The 23,577-nt window shown below is 37.1% G+C and overlaps 1 protein-coding gene across 1 annotated transcript in view; it reads left to right on the top strand.

Moving 5' to 3' along the window:
- The window catches only part of WWC2 (WW and C2 domain containing 2), a 101,769-nt gene that overhangs the window by 35,668 nt on the left and 42,524 nt on the right, over positions 1–23,577 (top strand). The window contains exons 3-8 of the mRNA XM_027635890.1: positions 12,366–12,569; positions 13,530–13,606; positions 18,183–18,262; positions 21,528–21,657; positions 22,345–22,491; positions 23,426–23,499. Coding sequence (XP_027491691.1) covers positions 12,366–12,569; positions 13,530–13,606; positions 18,183–18,262; positions 21,528–21,657; positions 22,345–22,491; positions 23,426–23,499 — 712 coding nt within the window. The remainder of the gene's footprint in view (positions 1–12,365; positions 12,570–13,529; positions 13,607–18,182; positions 18,263–21,527; positions 21,658–22,344; positions 22,492–23,425; positions 23,500–23,577) is intronic.

The raw sequence follows: 23,577 nt of genomic DNA, 5'->3' as shown, positions 1-23,577 counted from the left end.
AAGAAAATCTGCTGGTACAAAATGGCTACATCTGTTTCTACGTATCTTTTTAATTGCATGGTAATTATGTCTAAACCATACAAAAATAGCAAAATTGGAATACAATGCTATTTAGAGTTACTGAAATGAATATAATTCTGAAAGCATATCTATTTTCTCTGTATGCGTTACTCCATATTAATTGGTACCTTTTTCTGTTTTCTCAGAAATAGTATTTAGCAGCACAATAACAGAGATTCTATTTGAGAGTAATACCTGAATCTAGGTACCTGCACTAGTAGTGCTATATGCTTACTTTAAAGATAGCGAGGTGTCTACAGCCATTTCAGATGCATTAAGTTAGCAGAGACAACTGCACGGTAGATATGTCATGGACATTAAGAGACCAGTGGTCTTCTGGAACAAAAGCTGGAGACAAGGCTTGCTACATGTGGCATCTCAAACGTATGGGCAAGTGAATCGGCCCTGTGGTGTCTAAGCTGCTTTTATAGTCAATAGCTCTATAGTCAGTACAGTCAGTGTAATGAAAAGTGTACTGTAGCTGACTGGGTGTCTGCTTTGGAGATGAGGTGATTTAATTTCCTTTGGTTGGGTTGGACTACTACTCTGATAACTAGAATGTGATATTAGATGTCAACTGTGCTTACTGAGCACCTACAGATAGACAACTAGTCTTGAACTGAGTCCCACCCAGTAACCTCATTTGTGCTCTTAAAACCTTGCTTTATTGGAATAGCAGTGAGGGTCCTTTGATCTTGCATATGGTATTAGATTTTCATGAACTTTTAAAAATAGGGACGTTCTTGATTGAATTCAAAAGGTGAAGAAAGTAAGGGATTTGCTTCTGAATCTAAATGCTAGTATCAGACTAAACTCATCTCTAACTTCTGCTTTGGCCAAAACTATAAAACATAAAACTGTGAAATTTTGAGAGGCAATTCTCATTTCTGGGTGTTTTGAAAGTGTTTTCAGATCACTGCTCTGATAATTGTGCTCTTTTTATTTCATGTGTGCGCAAAATATTTATTCAGTTCTGAAAAATCTCTTGTAACTTTGTCGTTTGGGTTTTTTTAAGAAAGAGTTTAAATACTTTCTTCACTCTTAATGTAATTTCTATGCATTGCAGGTGAATTCCTGATTATTATGAGCTACTCATGGGTTGAAATTCTGCTTCACACACATATAAGATGTTGAGACTTGGACAACATTGTCTCAGAATTCTCTTGAAGATTGTAAATGTACTGGAAACACTAATGCTTTCATTTAATAGAGGAGAGTTGTGTATATCCATCTGTACACGCGTCTTCTGTGGCTGGGACAAATGTGATCAGCTTGGTTTTACTATGTCATGTTAATGCACAAGATGGATATCAAAGTGTTGTGCTTTGGATGGTGGTATACTTACAGTAGTTTCCATCCCTTGTTCGGTAGTGTATTTGATTCTTCTTATATTAACGTATATATTTCTTTGTAGCAATTTCAGTGAAACTTCCTATCTTGTACAGTGGTATATTTTAGTTTTGTACACTGTATTTTTCACAGTGTTTTGGTGAGAGTACTTCTGAGTTGTTGGGAGGTAAAAACTGCCTAAGAATCTTACAAGTAGGTCATTTGTCTGATGTGCCAAATGTGGAGATCATAACTTCTACTTCGTCTGACTAGGGGTGCATGTGTTGTTTTGATGTCATTGAAATCTCTAGTATGGAGGTCACTTGGAATTAGGGGGGCAAAGCCTTTCTAGAAAACAGTTTTTATGCCTACTTACTGCTTTATTAGCTTTGTAATAATTCAGATGTATTGGATATGCTTTTTGGATTTGAACAGTTAAAATTCCTTGTCGGGACAGTGGCTGTATTAGAACAAGGAAGACTACCTCTTTCGGAGGTAGTTTTGGTAGATCTCTCTTACTGGACAAAGGAGCCCAATGAGGGAGAAAACCTGTAGCTACTGCTAGGAGGAGGAACAAATGGATAGATGCCTGAAAAACAGGTTGGATAAAGTGGAATTTCAGGACTCATAAGTGGCATCTTGAGGGGATGGCACCTCTGGAAGAAATCTTCTCCCATTTGTTATGTAGGGAGAGGTGAGTAATGACATTTCACATTCACTGCCTTCTGGCTGGATTTATATTAGCAAAGTGTTTGAGGGAAGGCACATTGATTCTCTCCTCTTGCATCCCATAATTGGTTATTCTGAATAGTTTCTCTATTATCTGTCCATTTTCTCATTTCTTTTTCTATTGTTGTTCCTACTGTGTGCCTCTGTAAAAAGCTACGTTTGATCCAACTGTGAAGTTTCAGGTTGTCCACGGGACTTGGGCCCATTTTACTACAACAGCTCTGATATTGTTAAATTTCTCAAACCAACCCAGTAAGCTATGAGGATCAGGCTAGAACTTAAGACAATAGACTGTAAATTCAGAAGGTCTTACTCATGTGGTTTTTTTGTCCTTTTCTGTTAAAAATTCAAGGCTGAAAATGTTAAGGATGGAATTTCCATTAGTGGTCAGATAAGTCTTTACTCCTCTGGAAGGGTGGATATTGGCAAAACTTCCACTGATTTTGAGAAAGCCGTACTAGGCTGGACATTGCAAAGTTCTAATAAAAAAGTCTACTATATTTCTATAACGTAAGTTCTTACAAAATTATGTAAATCAATGTATATATTATTTTTTCATGATAACTAAATATTTTCCCCATCTGTGTAATTATTTTTCTTAGTCCCTTAGCTTCCCTTCTCTCATACAAACCTTAAGCCTACTTTCCTTAAGGGCCAGTGCAAACTCTTCTCTTCTGGAGAGGGTTAAGAGTAGTCTGTGAGCAGTCTGGAATTGTAGAACGATCCCTCAGATTCTTTTGGTGTCAATATGTTTAAGTATAATTTAATTTTATTATTATCTCACATTTTCTATACTTTTATGTATTTTAATTTTTTTCCCCAAAATGCAGTTTGGGGATTTTTTTTTTTTAGCTCGTAATGATTGCCTTAGAGCTTTTGCATGATCCTTTTGGATGATGTAACCCACTTTGAGAAACACTGACTGAGGTCACTACTTTATGAATATATTACCCGAATTAGGAGTTTTAATATGATGCTTTCAACTTCAAGGGAGACCAGATTACAGGCCATCTGGCAAAGCAGAACATGCATATGATGTGGACAGCTAATGCTGTAAGAACTTAAATGCTTACCCTGTGGTTCAGTAGTGCCCTTTGTTAGAGGATGCCTGAAGGGATACTATTTGGTGACCAGGGCTCGAGGAGTTCCTTTTGTGCAGGATCCTTATTACTGTGGTTTGTGAGAGTCCAAAGATTTTATAACTTATGCTGTTTGCTCTTATAATTGTATATATGTTCTCCTCTGTGTTTGTCTACTTCAGCTAATTTGCTGACATGTACTAATTTTACTAAACAACATGGTTAGGAACTCAAAGCAATGCTAACACATAACTATTACTCCACTTTATTTTGTATATCTGCAGGCAAAGTGATCACTTTCAGGTTTTTTCCAATTCTGCTGCAGGGTTTTCAACATCAAGCATTAAGTGCCTGAGATGCAAACATTTGTACTCTTAGAGCTTGGATTTGCAAAACCTTTAAGCTGGTATAATCTTTGAAAGAATTGATCCTGCTCTGTTGCTACCTCTGGCCTTTTGTTCTGTCCCTGCAATGTTTTTGCTTATACTGGCATGAACATTTGCATGACCAGACAGTGAATCAGATCAGGGAGCCGATTCGAGTTGAAACTAATCTGGTATGGAAAAATAAAAGTTGCTGTTTGTTCTCCTTTCCACACCTTTATTTATGCAAGCAAGAAGGGGAAGGTGACCCGGGGATATGAAAGAACAGTCAAGTGGAAGAAATGGAGGACAGCTACTTTTCATAGTAGCAGTGGTTACATGTTCTTTGAAATTACATCCTTGAACTTTCATTTGTTCCATGCTCTGTGCAGACTTTTCAGGAAGCAGTTTTGACTCTGAAGCTATGATTTCCAGGTGCACTTCTCTGGTGATGGTGGCAGCTGAAGTAGCAGTCATTGCTTGCTCTGGTTCCTGCCCCCACATTGTGTCAGTGTGAGGATATGTAGTAAACAGAGACAATGGGGAAGCGCTCTGCTTCCTGAGGTCCGAGTTGTTGTCCACCTCTTCTTCCTTCCCCCAGCTGCTCAGGTTTTCTATCTGGATCATTACATGGTGTGTGTTTAGATGAAGAGCTGTGGAGGTAATAGGAGCAAGAAAGGGAAACTTCTACTTCTGGCTTGACATGAATAGTCTAAGAGAATCCTGGACTGGATTCTGCTTTGCCTTCAGCAGCCTATGTGTTCCTAAATAACTTACCCTCTTTACTTGCAGTTCCTATCTTCAGTCTCAGGAACAACAAGGCAAGTGGTGTTTTCTGCATTACATCGATCTAGTTAACCTATAAAACAGGTACTCTCCTGTTAGTAATGTTTGGTGGCAAAGGTAGCAGAAAGAAGTTGAGTGATGGTATTTGAAAGATGATGATAGGAAGGAATAGCTCTTCTCAGCCTAGTACAGTTTCAGACCTTTTTGCTTTCTTTTTGCCATTCTGTACTTTGTATTCAATATGATGTTTTTTCTCCCTGCCTTCTTCCCCAGCACTTTTTTTCAAAACAGAGTTGGACAACTACCTTCTCTGCTTCTGCAGCTCCTCCCTACTTAGTTTTAATTGTCCCCTTTGGAAGCATGAATGTACCTTTCCAGAAACAGCTTTCCATCACTGTTCATCCACAGAGAAAAAGAAAATTGAGTCAGAGATGCTAAAAGAAAAAAAACCAAAGGGGTTTGTATCTGCTTAGCTCAAGAATAGAATTCATCAAAGGTTCCTCTTTGCTCACTTGGTGTCCTTCTTAAAATTTCAAAGCCTAACTATTTACCTACACTGTTTGATACTTACAGCACAATATTTTAACTACAGGTATTTTATTTCTTGTTGTAATCTTAAAGGTTTTCATACTAGTTTATTACTGTGCAAGTGGTTTATCTAACACAGGGACTTTTGTGGATGGACTGATTTTTCTCTGCTCCAGCCTGGGACTCTAATACATCTGCATCTATGAAAGTATGCCAGACTGTATTTTCAGAAAAGGAAGAAATCTGAAAATCCCACCATGAGTCTGCAATTACCAGTAGCTTGAGAGAGTCATGTATCATGATCATAATTGTGCACTGTTTGTTCCCACAACCTACCACCATCTTCTGAGCAGAAGGTGACATGCAAACAATTATGAAGACTATTGTCAGCAAACACACATGGTGGAAACTCAAGTGCAGGATATCTTATCTTGAATCTTATTTGTAGGTAAGTGTCTTCTCTGTGCCCTGGCTATAAGAAGGGATTAGAGTAATCTGGTGCATGCTGGCTACAGAAGGGGGGCTCAAGCAATGAAGGCTCTGAATTAAAGATGATTTTACCTGCTGGCATTTATGTGAAGATCATACTTGCATCTTTTCTAATGTCTTAGTTCTGCTAACCTTAGCAGTAGAATATTACCTACTTTCTTGATAATGTAGAAAAAGATGGTCAGAGTTTCTACAGCATTTTACTCTGAAATATATAAGCATACGTTACCTGATATCTCGAGGAATCTGATAGTAAAAGTCTTTGAATAAATCTTTCTTGCAAATCTGATCATACTTACACAGTATAGCTGGAAAAAGTTCTCATTTTCTCTCTTTGCTCAAATTCAAACCCAGAATTATTTTATGGAGAAGTGAAGAAGGTATCTGGAAGAGAGGATTCCTTTTTTTGGGATGAAAGTTTAATGCAGGAAACAAACTGTAGAGACGTCAATTTTGAACATACTCTAAATAACCTAATTTTCATCCATGTCTCTCTTTACTTTTGTAAGTATTTTTAAAAGCGGGGGGAAAAAGGAATAAGAAAAAAAAAGCATTCAGAAAGCATTTGCTATGTAAACAATAAAGTACATTCCTTTAGGCAGTCTAGTAACACTTAGTTATTCTCCCTGAAACTACTGCTAGTGCATTTGCTTCTTTGCTAAACATTAAGACTTGCCTCTCAATTGCCTGCAATATTTGTTATGCCAGTTGAAGTACAATGTAGTAATATTTGCACTTTTTTTCCCTAAATGTAGTTTTGGTTTGCATGCAAAAGTACTGGAGATTTGAAAGCCAGTTTGTTTATCAAATAATGTGGGATATACTTGTAGAATAAACATATCCATAGTGATTATGTAATGTTGTTGATAAAACTGCTTTCACCACCCACCACTAAGCTAAGTCATATTATCCTGTGATAGTATCAGACACCATTTTTCCTCTGATATGATATGTGGAAGGATTGGTTTTGGTTTTTCTTGTGCCATCTGCAAACATTTTTGTGCAAGATACCATTGAAATCCTGATTCTCCTTTGCTGTGCCTGGCCCTAGTTTGGCTGGCCTGCAGCCCTTTTCTGGGGGCTTGCTCTCAGCATGCAGTAAGCTGATTTCCAGGTATCTCCTCCTTCTCAAACCACCTCTGTGGAGCAGAATGTACAGCAGAGGTATTGGGTGCTGTTGAAAAACCGGTATGGATTTAACTTGTGTACTTTCTTCAGCTGCTGGGTTCAGGAGAGGCTCCAGTGAGAAGGGATCCTGAATGTAGTCAGTTGTTGGGTTTACGGTTTTGAGGCCTGTCTTATTCTCTTGAAGGTGGGGTTCTGTTTGGTTGGAAGGAGTAGTCCTGCAATTATTATGCAAGATAATCAGAGATGTCAGGTGTAATGGAGTTATCTTTTCATCAGTTACTCTTTCAGGCAGAGAAATTGCCACCCTGACGCAGGGTATCTAGCTCAGCTGTGACATGCAGTAGTTCTTCGTCAGTTAGAAGTACCCTCTTTTCAGGACTTAACCACTGCAGTTTTGCTGCCTCTTGTCTGGTAGTTCTGGTTTCCAGGTTTGGAAATTTTCCTGTAAGTGAAATTTTCTAGTATATGAGGAAGAAGGTGCATGGTACTGATGAGTAGATCCATATTTAAGAATCCAGTGGATCTGTAAGTAGGCTTACTGCTGCCAGAAAAAAATATTATTGCCCCAGCTGTGTAGTTCTTCCTTTATACTGGCTCATTGGACCTTTGGTAGCATATCACAACTCACTTAACCTGCCAGAACGTGATGCATCTGCTTTTGTGTTATCTTCTGGTGCCAGTTAGTGTTTGAGTGGGTTTAGTACATAAAACAGGTTTTGCACTGGATTGAGTTAGCACCAGAGACTGTGTAAAAGAGAACTTGTGAATGTGTAATGTTGATGATATGGCGGAAACCATCACTACCAAAAAGGAGAGCTATTGCACAGCTCCAGCTGTGGCGTGCAACTCCCCTTTGCTCTCCTTTCTAGAGATCTTAGGTCTCTGGTCCTCATTTCTTGCCAGGTCAGTTAGTTTCCCTTGGAATAGCCTCTCTTTGGAGATGATGATTCTGCAACATTTACAAACTGGAATAGTATGGGCATGTGTTTAAACGGATGAGAGTTCTCTCTTCAGAGTGAAAAGTATGTAATGATTTTTGTCTCCTCTTGCTGTGTATTTGTCCTCCTCAAGTAGCAATTTAGCATATATGGCTTTTGTTTTTCCACGTTCGATTGCTTGAGACTACTTATTCTCTGTGTTGCCTAAATGCAATGTGTCTAGCTGAACATTATTTACATGTGGGTTGTTCTAGACCCAGTCAGTGCTATTATTTTGGCAAGGGGAGATGTTGGAAACTATTGCTTCCACATATTGTTAATCCTGTAGTAAAATGTTCAATTCTCTCATGTCTCACAGTAGGGTGCCAAGGAGCCATTCCCTTTCCTGTGGGATTTTCTAGTGGGATTTTAATTTCGTATTTTATGGAAATAAGATCTACTGCTGATAAGGTAATAGTTTCCTTCTGTTCAAGTAGACTGTAAAATTTTGGCAGAGCTGCTTGATAGTAGACAGGAACATAACGTATGAAAATATCTCATTTAAAAACATTGACGTGCCTTACTATCGCCTGTATTCCATGTATAATATATATCCTGTGTATAATTACACAGAGCATGCATAACATTGCTGCCCTTGAAGCACACTCCAGCCAAAAGAATAAACAAAACTTTCAAGGCAGAAAGTCAGTCCTGGCATTTTGATTTTGAATTATTGTTTGGGCCAGCTTTTTTGCTGAGTTTAAGTGCATGAAACCTATCTGGCAGTGACCCAAGCAGAGTGCATTTCATGAATAGCAGTATGATTAAAGCCAGCACAGCTTCCTCTTCTGTGTTACAGGGCTATGATCATTTCACTGCACAATAATATTCTTGGGTGGAGCGTTACCATCCTGCCGTTTGTGCAGTTCCGCTGGGCGAGACCACAGAATTTCCCCCCTAATCTGGGTAGTCATTCAGTTCTTTAAAAATAGGAGGAAATAAATTGCTTGTTTATTATTTTTTCATAAATTTATTAACTATGCACTTGCAGTAATTTGTTTCAAGTTAAATTAATTGGTTTTAAACTAAGATCTCTTAATAGAATTGAGTAATTTTGCTTTGCAAGTGGCTTTGCCAAACGATTACACAAACCAGTGCAAATTAGGAACGTGTAACCTGAATATTACGCTCACGACCACCTTCTCATTCTGTTACTATGGATCATTATTTTTGCATTGTGGTTGGACAGAGGAAGTTGTTTTATACCATTTTTTTTTTAATCAAAGTGGTTGTCTTCATAGGGCCTGATGTACAACTCTTAGTTGTTTAAAGATCCATTTGAAGTAGATTCCTTTAGTTCATACCTGTGTTTCTGTAGAAAGTTTTGGAGGTTCCCTGCCAAAGGGGATGATTTGTCATTCTCCACTGCTAAGGATTGAAGTCCAGTTTACATTTTCTAGAACAGATGCAACTCTACAGCTCTATCTACTGTTCATTACCAGTGCTTACTCCTCACCTGATGTGCAGAAATAACATCTTCCCATCCATGTAGCTAGCAACCTGCTGCGTGATTTGTATGTGCCGCTGACAAGGTTATAAGGCATCCTGTTGCAGTCACCAGTGGAAACATTTATCTGCCTTATAAAAGGAATGAGATCTCCCTAGTTTATTTTACATCAGCTGTTGAATAATAAGGGTAGGAAAAAGTTTGGATGTTCTTTGTGATTTAAATCTCACTTTGGTTTAAGCATGAAGGGCTTCACAACTCATTTCTGAATGTTCAGCGAGCCGCTCCCTCAATGACTTGCATGTTAACTATCCCAATAATATTCTTGTGTGTACAAGTTTGACCTTAACAGCAGGTGCTTGAAACATTCTTGTCCAGGGAAAAAAATCCTTATCTTTCTGAGGCTTTACTCTGAGAAGTATAAATATTTGGTTTTGAAAGAACCCTGCTTTTAAAAAGAAATTGTTGGCTCCTGGAAGGTCCATGTGCTCAAATGAACATACTTTTCAAAATGCAGCACTGCAGTACCAGAAATATTGTCCATAGTTCTGTCTTTGGAGTTTTTTTTGCTCTGCGGGGTAAACCTACTGATTAAAATGGAGATGACTGAGAAGTATATATATATATATATATATATATACACACACACACATACATGAACAACTTGCTAAACAAGTGATATGCTTTTTTGGGTACAATGAAAAATATTCAGAGTCTTCTCTGTTTGGTAAAAGTTGAGTAACAGTTCTGGATAGTCATTACACACTGCTTTGCTTTTTGCATAATGATGTGTTTTCACAACTGAGTGTTTGTTCCGGAATAAAATATGTAGATAGAATCGGCTGAGAGTAATTTGACCAGTCAATGTACCTACACAGGCAAATACCCAAACCTTGGAATGCTGAAGTTACAGTGCGCAATTTTTAAAATGCAGGGTCACCTTTAACTCATTTATGACTATCAGTATAAAAGTTCTATATATATCAGCATAAAAGCTCATATATAATCATAGTATTGTTTTGTGCTTGCAGCTTGAGGAGGCAAAAAGAAAGTGTTGGATTGTATTTGTCAGCAATACAAAATAATCTGTTGTTGATCAGCTTTGTCCTTCTCTTGCAGTTGCAAGGACAGGGCATCTGTAGGCCACATTTTAGAACTCTGCAGGCTACATTTGGTCTTTGGGCTGCATGTTGAGCAATCCTCACTTAAAACCTACAAAGCAATTACCTACAACATGCTCGAAGATGAGACCTTCCAATCTTGTAAGATTATTCGGTGGCTGCTGGTTGCACTCTTAAAACACAATCACATCATTACATTCTTCTAAAAAACCACCATAACTGCATTTATCGTATTTGATCATTGACCCATGAGAATCCTGCTTCATGCTCTTCATCCTGCTTCACAAAAAAGGACAACTCTGGAAACCAGCACTTCTTATCTTGTGTAAATAACTGTGAATGTGGAGTGTGTTAAAGCACAACAACAATAAGTGGGCACAGATAGGAACATGTGTTGCCCATTTAGGAGAGAAAAGGTATTGATTTGCTTCTTTGTGTGCCCAATATCTTTGTGTAAAAGAGCAGGTGGCTATAAACATGGATCTGTGTGTATGTGTGTCTGTAGCTATAGTTAGTTTTTTGGAGAGAGTGTTCCTGTTAGGGTTACTGAAAAACCAACTGTGTATAAAGCTTCTCTTCTTTAATCTTTTATGCACCACACTTGGATTTACGTGGTTTATACTCTCTGTGCATCCACTGTGCACATCTAAGAAATGGCTTTCCCAGGTAGATAGGTCACATTTATAAATGATAGACGGAGGGTGTTTGTGTATTTTAAAAGCATCAGTAGTTCCATAGATATTGTCAGTTTAGAATTCTACAGGGTTAGTTTTACAAAATGCTGCTTTTCTTTGCATGTCTTTTTGTTTACGTGATATTATCAAGAGAAAAGGCTTTTTAAAAACTGGTAGTTAGTATTGGAAATTGTTATTAACCAGAACCTGCCCTTATCAGCTTTCACTGTTACAAAACCTGTTCTCATATATGGAGTTGAAAGAGTCCCTTCACCCAAGAGTGCACTTCAGCTACAGTTTGGAGCAATCATATTGATTCTACTGCAGTTCTTTTTCCTCTCCATGTCTTCAGCCACTTGTTCCCTTCCCCCCTCCCCACCGCCCTGCATTGGTTTCCACAGTAAAGCAACTCGAAGAACTAAAGTGGTAGAAATCTAACCCAGAGAATAAACATCCCTCCTACTTTTTGCAGAAAAATTCTGAAGTAAATACTTTGCACTTAAATACTTTGGTACTGAATGTTAGTTTTTATCTCTGAAGATCTCTGCAGATCTCTGCAGATTTACAGTATGTGACCTAGGAAGTTAGGTGCACATTTGCATTTAGATTTCAAACTTTTCATGGCTATGTCTTATGAGAATGTTTTTGTACTTAGTACAGCTTTTAAAGGCAACTTCAAAAAGTGCTGAACTAAGTCAGGGAGATAAGGTTGAACATTCAACCACAATTCATCCTTTTCGTATGTTTACATTAAAATAAAATCTTAAAACCTGCAGTTATGTTGATCCTATCATATACCTTCTTAATATATACCGCTATGTATGTCTGATCCTCTTGTCTACATATCTTACGCAAGTCTGTCTTCTGTGTGGTTGCTGGAGTTAAAATGCTCGACCTGAAACCTGTCATGAATTAAAGGCCTGTTCCAGCCTACTCATTTATATTACCTGACTAGTCAGTGAAAAGGAGACACCTCAAAAAACCAGTTTGGTCCCAAATATCTTGGATACGTGTCTTTGATGGAGTAAAGTACCCTCTGAGGGCAACCCTCTCTTGTCTATTGACCGTAAAAGGAAGTTGTGTATTGGATCAGATGTCTAGAAGGAGTAGGGATAGAGTTAAGTGAGATGATCTGGAGAGTTAATGATCTATTGGTTCAGTTATAGGGGGAAAAATAAAATTGTTTTTGTAGAGTGAAAGGAGAGAGATAACCACTAAAATCATGCATAACGTATGGCTGTAAAAATTAATGAAGTGGGAAGGAAGAGGGTTGAAAAACTTTATTAGCGAAGATTGATTTTAATTTTTGTACAGAAATGCATTAAATTTTAAGATGTCATTGAAAGGCTTTGTTGATCCCATTATTTCCAAATACTCTGATGCAAAAAAAAATATTTTTTGAGTTTTAGGATGTTACTTATTCAAAATCGAAGACACGGGAATGATCTACATAAGCATTTGCCTATTGTACCTTACATTCTAATTTTGTAACTGATCCCTTAAGTACTGTTTCTTACACACACTGTTGTGGCAGACAAAGTCAAGCACCTGCTCAATAGCCAAACTCTAACTGTGGATTACAACAAAGAAGCAATTTTAGTTGTCAATAGGTTTCAGCAGAGGTCTCTTTAAATCCTTTATTTTATTCCTATAAAGAAACAACACAAATAGAAGATCCCAGGAAACAATGGCGTCAAGAACAAGAGAGAATGTTAAAAGATTATCTTATGATAGCCCAGGATGCTCTCAGTACTCAGAAGGAACTGTACCAGGTGAAAGAACAGAGACTAGCACTTGCACTGGATGAGTATGTACGGTTGAATGGTGCCTACAAAGAAAAGTCAAGCTCTCGTACAAGCTGTAAGTACGGTTTAGAGTACAATGTAACTCCTTTGATCTGTGCCTTGCAGGGGATCCTGTTTCTCTTTAGGATGAGTTTTAAAGGTTTGCTATGAACACCTTGTACTCTGGCTTTTTAGAGATAGCATCCCTGCATTATTTATTTATTTAATAGAAAGGTATTCTGCTGGCAAGAACCCTCTTCTCTCTGGTACAATTGAACTCCTTTGAGCCATGATTTAGAACAGTTGGCTCTGAAATCTGTTTTGTCACGCAGTTTGTCAGGACAAAATTCTGCTAGATCTAGGTTCAAGGTAAATAGGATCTCTCGCCTTCATGTCTGCATACTGAAATGATCCTACTGTGTTGACAGGTGTCTGTGATAGACCAAGAAAGGAATTTGTTACTGATTTATAAGGAGACCAGACAATAATTCTGTAGCCTGTGTGCTGTGACCAGGGGTGAAGCAGAGATACACATCACAGTGTTGGGCAAGGAATCAGCACACAGTAAAGCACTGTCAGAGGCCTGTTATTGGCCAAACAGCTCTCTTAGAAGTAGATAGTGTGGTAAGAGTAGCACGTACATCTGCTGAAGAACTGAGTACCAGGCTTCTGAATAAATATGCTTTCCAGAGATCTCCTTAGAAATTACAACTTTCAGGAAGGAAGTGATCACAAGATGGCACACAGGATAGAAAGCCAGGGAGAATTAGATGCTACTTTAGGATCCTGGGATAAGTAAATGAGAAGAAATGTCATACAGTAGTAGGGGAAGTAAGAGGAAAATTTTGATTATTCATTAATTATTGCCATGCTGCAATGCTGACTACTCTAGAAAGGCTTTTTTAAAAAAGTATTATATGTTTTTCTGCAAATTGTAGTTTTTGATCAATGTGGATTCATCCAGGAAGGGACCAATTAGTGATTTAAAAGTACATAAATATTTGTCTTTTTTTTTTTTCTGTCTTTTTAAAAAAAGTGTTTTCAGGCTCCTCATCAAGCACAAAGTATGACCCTGACATTCTGAAGGCTGAAATCTCCACTACAAGATTAAGGGTGAGAGTACTTAACTCATATTCATTTGGGTTCTCTCTGCAAAGTTTATAACTATAGAATAAGCATAACTTGAACTAGCAGTTGTATCTTGTACCCTGGTACTGAAACTTCCTAATATACTAACTAGATACCATTCAGAGGTTTTAATTAATTTTTAAAGCTCTCCCTGGTACTTTCAAGTAACGCATTTTGGGGAACCTTTGACAGATATTCTGAGTAGATGTGGGTTTAAGTAAATCTCATAACTATTTTCAGTTATATGCTTTTGTTTCTAAAACAAATAGTAAAAATAGAAACGTAATAGCCAAGGTGAGCTGCAGCTAGATGACTTTTTACACAACCTTTCTTCTGTTAGAAATGCATCATAAGCTACATGAGCTGTCTCAGAAGTTTCTGCTGGTTAGAAAAACACTTTTCAATAATATTGTGAAACCTCTCTCTGTTTTGTCAAAATGTAACAATTCAGATCAAGGATGAAAGTTTGTGTCTGCATGTTGAAATTGCTAATGAACACAAATCCATTATTTGGTCAACTGTGTTTGGTATGCTCACTAACAGACTGTAAAGAACTTTCATTCACAGTTTAGTCTCTAGTGAATTTATCTTGAATAAGGAGGAAATTATGTGGAAGACATTTAAAATATATATATAGGGAGTTCATTTATTTCAGCTACGGCATATAATGCTCTATGGATATCTTAGACTTTCTGTAGTTAATAATGAAAAAAGTTAAATCAAACCATTTAAAAACCATTAAATCAAACCAGGTTAAAAAGACAGCACCTCACAGCATATCTCTTCGATGTGGCCTGAAATACAGACTGGGGGAGCAGAAGCAGCACAAGGAACAGCATTTACTCAGCTCTTCCATTGCCCCCTCCTGGTTTCTACACAGAGCAGCACTCATAGAAGCCTCAGAGAGTAACATTCTCCTTCACCTAGAATGAGAGTTGTGATTAGGAATCTAAACAATTAATGTTTAAAAGGAAATGTAGAATAGTTCATTAAAATTTTAAAACCCAGTATAAATCAGGGATGCAATTTACTGTAAAACCGGTGTCTGGATGTTGCCCTCCTGCCTACTGAACACCTGTTTCTCCTTAACAAACTCAATTTGTAGTCCCTTATCCTTTAAGGAGAAGGGATGGTGGCTAGTGAGGGAACTTGTTTTAATGCTGGAGGAGGTGGGAGGAAAGATTTTGTAAATTTAGTAGGAAGAATCAACAGCAGTAAGGAACAAGAAAGAAGAGACAAGGTGATAACTTATTTCTAAAATGAGTGCAGCAGTAACAGATGTTTCCTTTGGCAAGGCAATCACTAGTATATTTGGGAAATTAACAATGTTGGTGAAGAACACAACACATGACCAAATTTAAATATAGTCACCTACAGGTCAGAGGGGAAAATTCAGACATGGTCCTGTGCTCACTTTTTCCCATTACCATTGACTGCAGATCTACAATTTGCTCACCAAGGAGAGAGTCAGATGTGTTAATCACAGTAATGTTTTTTGGAGGTGCTTTCCTCTCTTCATTGTTTCTTGGAGTCAAGGAGTCTAATATCCTGCTGGTTCCCAACACCTGATTTATTGGCGTTGCAAAGTCCTGCATATGTGGCTAAAATAGGTGACCTGAATCTTGTCTGCAGAGTTTAGAAGGGTGCAGTCCAAGAATATCTGTATCAGCGTAAAGTGTGTTGTCATCCATCCAAAGCCACTGGATATGAAAATTGATATAAGAAAAAGTGGAGCCCTGTGATGCTAGGGCTGGAAAGTGGTTTTCATGGAAGATGGCAAGAGAGGTATGGCTGTTATCATAGTTTACCCTTATTTGAATGTTTGAGGATGCTTGCTAATATGCCACCTTTGGGCATTTTGCAGTATATGCATGCGTGGACTTAATGAGAAACAAAGTTAGTCATTAGTAAGCTGCTAGCCAGTTACTTAGAATTTGCACATTGTTTAGTGAACTATTGGGTCAGTTGTACTAAACCAGTTTCTCTCTCTCACAGTATCTGGGACTTACTGGTATCATCAGGTTAGTGGTGACTGGAGGGGGGAAACTCAGCATTCAAGGAAGTTCTGAGTTGGCCTTTGGCCTTTTCCTTGTTAACTGTGCATAATATGCCCATGCACAATATGGAGCCTTCTGGATACATGAATTGCTTATTGTGCAATAGGTTGTGGAGAAAATATGACAGAAATCAGATAGCTATTAAATGAAATAAGGAGAAGAAAGATCTTTCTCACCAGATTAAAACTGAAGGATCTGATCCTACAGTGGACTTTGAGTGGGCCCATTCGGGTTCTTAATTAGTAATCATTAAGATAACTCAAACAGCACAAAGCATATGTGATCACAGTGAGTTTTAGTCATATGCAGCAAGCAAGTAGGGAAGGCACCTTTATAAAATAATAAGGGGTGGTGGGGGCAGGGGCAGGGTGGTCGTGTTGTTCCATTAGTACTCAAGTGCTGGGAATAGAAGGGGCTTAGCACAGGAGCCTGCTTGAAGATGCATTTAGAAGGAGGAAGCGAGAGACCTGTTAGGTGACTGAGGATGACGTGCAGAAGCAGTAGGAAGGGGATGAATGTTAAAACAAGTGAAGAGCTGTGAAAAACCAGGAATTATATGAAAGTTTTGAAGGTGAAGACAATGAGACTAAAAATAGTTTAATGCAGGTATGATGCAGTAAACACATTCTATATTATGATGTAGGTCACATCCTTCTAGGATAATGCACCCAACTCACATTTCTTGATAATGAAATGATGATGAAGTGCAGCAGAGAACACTCAGAAGATGTTCCTGAGGAAAATGTAATGGTTTCTGAGAGATCCAGTCCTCTAAGTTGAAATCAAGTGTGCCTTCTGCTATTACTGTAAATTCACATTTCTGATTTTAAAAGAAATAACTTTCCTGTATTTTTCAGAAAAATTCATAGTTGTTTCATGTTTTACACATCACTTTACCTGGAACATTTCCCTTTACCTTGATCAGAACACTTGAGAGATTACTCTTGGGGTTTTCAGTATAGTCAAGGAAGAAATAGTTAAAGAGCACTGAATGTGTACTTAGAGAGATTGTGTATAGTATAGTCAAAATAAAAACAGTTTTCTGTCAAGTAAAGCAACTAGTATGATAGTTTCCAAAAGCCTGAACCTTACCCCTCATCCAGAGAACAGATTTTGCTTTGGAGAAAATGGAGATTAAAAACATTCTATTTCTGTCACAGAAAGTTCATTAGCCAGAAACTACAAACTTGAATGCCTAAGTATCATTCATAAACCTGTATGAAGGCTGTGCTAATCACTAGTTATTTTAGAAATTTAAAGAATTTTAAGTCTCTTGGAAAGCTTCAGCAGCTGCTGGTGCTCAGTACTTTTAGTTGCCTGGCATGTTGGGAATCTCACTTTTTTTTTCTTCTTTTAATTTGAAGAATATCAGCAAGTAGGAATTCTATCGGGATTTGGATACAAAACATTTTGGAGACATATTTTGAAGTTAATTTCAGTTAAAGTGGTCTAAATTCTTAATATAATAAATTTTTAAAAAGAGTTAGATATCTGAGGACTTTATAAAAACAAGTAAGAATTTTTCGTTGGTAGGTGACAGCAGAGGTCTTTCAGCTTTTCCTTTTTTTCACCCTAATGATTGGAAAATTAGGAAGTGAAACAATATCTGGCTAACGTGTGTGGTACAAACAAGCCAGATATAGCTGTATGAATACCAAAATCTGGTACTCCGCACTTCAAGGAGACATTTGTCTCTATGTGTATGCTGATAATTCATTTGTGTTTAAGTGCGTTCCTTTTCGGGTACTCCAGAAATTTTATTTCAAACATTTGGAAAATATGGCATTAAAAATTAAATGGAGGATTTTTTTTATTCAATCTTGATTCATAAATATTTTGTAATGTACTCATATTTGCTGACATCTGAAATAGCAATATTAAGATTAAGAAGCAATTGACCATACAAATTTAGGGAAAGTAGAGAATGTTTTTCCAAGGATATTTCTATTAAATAGACATGTATATTTGTGATCCATATGTGTTTAGTGATTGTTGTCTTTGAACTCAATGAGTGTAAATTATATATTTAGTGATCCAGTGTATGGAAAGCTGTATAAGAAAGGATGGTTCATAGGGGAAAAGAAGAGTCTTTTACACTGTCTTTTACAGTGCAAATGACTTGAGAACTTCCAGGAATGAAAAAGTGAAAATATAATAAGCCTAAAAGTAAACAGGCATGTCCCTGTAGGACACTTGGAATGCATGCTTAACAAGTGAGAAGTAAATTACTTGTTAAAGTTCTCTCAGGTTTAATAACACAGTGTGGTATCAATACAAATAAGGAATGTGATTTAATCTGCTTGTGTCCCTTTAATACTAAAGCATGTTGCCCATAGACATCAGGAAGAGAACAGATCCTTTTTTTTTTTTTTAATGTGTGTCAGTAGAGCAATTTACTCTTTTTCTCTTATCTGATGTAGAGCATACAGTAATTGTTCAAAGCCATGTGTTACACCATTTAACAAGAGGAATTTTCTAACTCTTGCTTTGATTTAACACACAAGGTTAAGAAGCTGAAGAGGGAACTCTCTCAGATGAAGCAAGAGCTGCTGTACAAGGAACAGGGCTTTGAAACACTGCAACAGTGAGTAAAAGAAAATAGTAGAAACTGATGTAATTCAGACACCTAATTTCTTTTTTTTTTTGGCATGGAATTGAATCAATTTTATCTGAGAGAAATATTGTGGGGAAACAGGGGAACCTAGTAACTCTTTTTGTTGTAGTTAGGAAGCAGGAAATCTGTAGAAATGGCAAACCTTTCATGCAAGTGTCAACATGAGAAATCTGTCTCCCCTCTTATTCTTTTTCATGAGGTAGCTTGTGTTGCAGAGAGGCAGAAAGAAGGGTGGTTAAGGGTCCGTAGGATTAAATTAGCTACTTTGTGTGTCCCATTTAAAGTTATTTTTTTTAAATTTTGAAAAAGTAATTAGGTCTGTCTTTCCTCCTTCCTCACTCTTGAGCTCAAAAGAGATAGAGAGAAGGGTGCTGTTCTCGGAGGTATGAATGGTACACAACTGTGCAGTGTTTTAAATTAGTCACAATTTGAGGATTAGAGACCTGACTTTCTTTGTTCCAGTTGCTGGAATGCCTGGTGTCCAAAGGGCTGATGCTGAACCGGATGAACTTTCTGGGTATTTAACCAATTGGATTATTAGGGAATGAATTTTTTTCAGTTTGAGCAATCCCTGCTGCTCCTGACTTAGAAAATTGGACCCTAAAATATTAAACATTACTGGAACTGTCACCACAAAGAACTTACTGCAGAGGAAACTTTGCTAACAAGTGTGTTTTCTTGACTAATGTGAAGAGAAATTTATTAATGCTAGTTGTTTTCTGTAGTATGTACCCATATGTTCTATGGTATGTATCCATGCATTAAGAATACATTTACAGTAAAATGCTGAGCTGTTTGCTCTTAATACACTAGTTCCAGTAGCAAAAGCAGTGTTGCAGCATTAGTGTAATATTGTCTGGAATCATTTACCCTTTTCCTCAGGACCTCCTGTGTTTGGCAGGATGCTGTCAGATAAGTAATAATCTCTATCCTGGGGAGCTTGAGAAATACATACAGAAAATGGACAAAAGGTGGGAAAAAGGAAGAACATTTCCATATTCCAGATAGAGGACTAAAATGCAGAGAAGTGATTTGCAAAGGATGACAGAGCATCTATGTTTGAAGCTGAGTGATTCGAGTTCATTTCCGAGTTTTAATCAAAACAGCTTGTAAGCTATTGCCTGTGTATTTTAATAGAGCACTTCTAAAAAATAGGGGGTTTTTTAACTGTGAGAAAGAAAATCTGGTGTAGGAAGGGACCAGTCATAATCAGAAACATGTCAAAATGGATGAAAAATGTGGGGGTTTTATATGAAGAGTTTGAAGTCAATTTGGGACTGAAAACTCTCAGCACCTAAGGAGGATCCTTCTTCATTTTGGCTTAAACAGAAATGTAAGATTTGTCTGTTATTTAAATATAAAAAGACCAACAAGGATAGATGATTGAATTTAACCATAAATCGGATCTCATTTGTAGTAGAATTTGGAAGAAGAAAGACGTATTGATTCTAAAGCTTAAGGTAATAAAAACTCATGCTGCTGTCCCAGGATTAAAGGTTAGCCAATCATGCTGATTTTATTATATTAATTCAACAATGAAGTATTGTTTTAAAGCAGCTTGCTCACAAGCCATTTTGACAGGAATCCAAAGCATGTTTCAGAAACTGTCAACAGCATTCCACAGAAACACAATGGACGTTTGTTTTTAAAATTCAGTCAACCACTTTCAAACAGTACTAATCCCATTAATTTAAAACAGGATGATGGAATATCTTACATGTCAGAGATCCTTCTTGTCTATCTTAATTATATACAGAATAAAGCAGTTGCAATTTGAATGTGGCACGTCATATTCTAGACAGCATGTGGTGTATTACCCAGCTGTTCATTCATGATCCCAGTTATTGGCGTATCCTGTATCTATTTGACCTTAGCAACCTGATAAGTTACCAAAAATTGAGTGTTGTCAGGCAGCAAGTGCCTGCCTATGAAAGACTTTGAGGAACTTTCAAGCTGAAACAAATACATCCTTGAATAGAAATGATTGCCGAGTCACATAGGTAATTTTCTTACATAAATGCAGTTTAGTTTGTACAAAAACTGAAATGTGGAGAAAGGAGAACAGGCATGCTCACAGCTTTAAAGACTACTTTAGAACTTCGATATCTTTGTGGCCAAAACTGGAAGAAAAATAGAATACAGTTACAGGTGTTTTGTGCAAGTTACTGTTCTTGCAGGGGATGCTTAAGATCACTTCTGATCATTAAAATGTTTGTTCATTCCTCACTCACAAGGTAGAAGACTTTCAGCAAGGATGATGGATGATAATAAAACCCAGAAAACCAATTGCATTATAAAAGAATGTATTCTCTACTAAATGACTGATTTTTGTCAAGGTGGCTGTTGATTTTAATTTTGTGAAGCACAGCTGCAGTCATTTCCATGATGCTATGAAATATTCAATTAAACTAGAGACAAGAGAAATATGCTTACAAACTATAGTTCTTGAAGGAAATGTTGAAATACTAAAATGAATCATCTTTTTATCTCTACGTTTAGGAGGGATTTTAAAAATTATTTTCAATATAATTATTTTCAATTTAATTAATTCAATTTTCAATTATTTTCAAAATCCTGATAGTTCAGGAATTTAATGAATTGTCCAATCTATGACATGTAGTATTAATTATCTAGAGATTTTGTGAATAAAGAGAGCCTGGTGACTGGCTGAGCACAACAGCTGTACCAGATGGTTAATGCCAAGGATTAGGGTGAACTAGAGGGAAACTGAGACAGGAATGGTGCTGCTTATGTTTCTGCTCAGAAAGGCTGATTAGTACCAAGAAGCCTGCCTGTCTGCCCATGTCCCAGTGCAGGTCTGGGTAGAAGAATACTACTGGTAATAAATTCTGCTTCTGTAAGGATCACAGACATTTAATTGTATGAAAGGTGTACCCAAAAGCTGCTACTATGCTGCAGAGTTATGGTGGGGATAGGAATTTTGGCAGTGTTGTCAGTGATACTCGGTACTTGTGGTAGAATGAATAGAAGTCTTTTGGTAAGCCATTCTCTGGACACTGTGTGTATGCTACATAGCTTTGACATTTTTGCCCAGGATTAAGTAGTATTTGAATGGAGATTTCAATGTAATTTTTCCTTTTTGCATTTCTGTTACAGGAAATGGTATCTCATCTCCTTCCTTTCTGTTCTCTAAGTATGCTTCTGCCTGAAGTAGAACAGCAGAGATGTTAGTATTATTTTCTGTATCTGGTATTAATATTCTCTCTTTCCACAGAATTGACCAAAAAATGTCCGGAGGCCAGAGTGGGTATGAACTGTGTGAGGCCAAAGCCATCCTGAGGGAACTGAAGTCCATCAGAAAGGCAATAAGTTCAGGAGAGAGAGAAAAACAAGATTTAATTAAGGTATTTTGAATGGTCAATGCAAGTTTTGTGTGGACTTGTTTTAACATGATTGACTTCCCAGATGATAAATACTTTGCATTTTATACTTTTAAGGGATTCTCGAAATTCTTTGAGTCAAACTATTATTAAAATCCGTTTTCATATGCAGAAACTGAAGCCTCTGATGTTTCTAGATCTAAAAACCACTCTGTTAGAGAATATAGATTTTTTGAACATGTATGTAAGGTACAATGTATATGTTACCTCTAAATCACAATTTAGAATATAAAGTGGATGAAGTTGAGATGTGTTTTTGAGATGCAGGGCCATTTTCTGAATCAGTGAAAGTTTTACAAATCTAAATTGTCCTATTTCCATTTCTGAAAGCAAGTTTTTTTGTTTTAATCAACCAGATATTTAGTTGGTTGACAAGTAAAAAAAAAAAAACAATAAAGCAACAAAACCAAACAAAATCCCAAAACAGTTACAAACCCAAATGAGTAGTTTTTGCATTTTCACAGGTGTTGGTTTCCCTTAGTGTCAACTACCAATGACTTGATTAAAAGGATAGTTTGCTTAACAGGAAATAAACATGCAATTTTTATTGTGGAGTCTTTTATGTAAATATCTTTTGGAGATGAACTGGTATAAACATGGTAAAAGTGCAAAGGAATTTTAACACCACTTCTTTGTCTGTTTCCTGAACAGAGTCTTGCAAAGCTGAGAGAGAAATTCAGTCTTGACCAAACCACTGAAACATCTGAACCAGACTTAAGTTCCAGTTCTGTAAACTCACAGCTGTGTTTTCCTAGACAAACTCTGGATACAGGGTCTCAGACTGACATTTCTGGTGAGGTGAGCTTTTTTCTATTTTGTCCAATGTAAAGAGAAATTGAAACAGAATGCTACAGTTAATAGAATTGGAATCAAATGACTGTTCACTGTTGCTGATAGGCATATATATATATTTATATTTATATATTTGTTTCAGAGAATTACTTAGAATCAGGTATCTGGGGGTTTTTGTCCCTTGAATTTTAAATCAAGATTCAGATGAACTTTATACATTTAGCATGAAGGATTTGACTATCTAATTTAGTCAAATAGTTCCAGTACAGTGAAGATTGATCTGTCTCTAGGATATGTTTAACCTTACAGACGTAATTCTCTATGAAGGTTTTTTTAATTTTCAGAAACAAGATCGCAGAATTTAAATGTGCAATTTCACTTTACAGAGCTGAAAAACTGTTAGTGGAACTACTTGTTCAGTGATTTAGTAAACCTTCTCTGTTTCACTGATGGTATGTTTTATATACACAGAAAGCTGTGCTTAATTTTGGTTGTTTCTTTGAAGTTCTATGAACTAAGGATGTAAGGAAGAGAATGTACAAGGTTTTCCAAACAAAGAGAACTCTGAAATGCACGGACTTAATTCTAAATTACAAGTTCACCAGAGTTCAAAGTAGAAGATCAAAATTTTGAGTACGGTCACCACAAGACCTCTTTGAAAATACTCCGGTTTTACTGTGATGGAGCATGGACAACTGGTAGTATAGTAGTTAAAAACAGATGAACTGGCTCAGAAGAAAATAGTGCTGTTTTGTACATCACAGTAGATGAGATCTTAACTAGGCACTTAAAAGCAAGTGTGGTGCCGGCTGCAGAGTGGGTAGGGAATCTAGTTTTGATTTTAAGTCATGATTTTTATATCCTCTGCCTTGGTTTTGTTGATTCGTTTAACAGCTTTGCACAGTGATAAGGCTACTTTTTTTTTCCCCCCCCTCAACAGATTGGAGCAAGAAGTAAATCAAATTTAGCAGAGAAGGTCAGACTAAGTCTGCAGTATGAAGAGGCCAAGAGAAGGTAACGAGGCTGGTTGATGTGTTCGGTCACAGCCTGGAGCCGGGAAGGTTCCGGATCCCTGCGGCACTTATCCTTGTG

The sequence above is a fragment of the Corapipo altera genome, unplaced genomic scaffold (genome assembly GCF_003945725.1).
Source record: "Corapipo altera isolate COAL_440 unplaced genomic scaffold, ASM394572v1 22b, whole genome shotgun sequence".
NCBI lineage: Eukaryota > Metazoa > Chordata > Aves > Passeriformes > Pipridae > Corapipo > Corapipo altera.
Note: the sequence above shows the minus strand (reverse complement) of the source record. Positions and strands in the feature narration are given on the sequence as shown.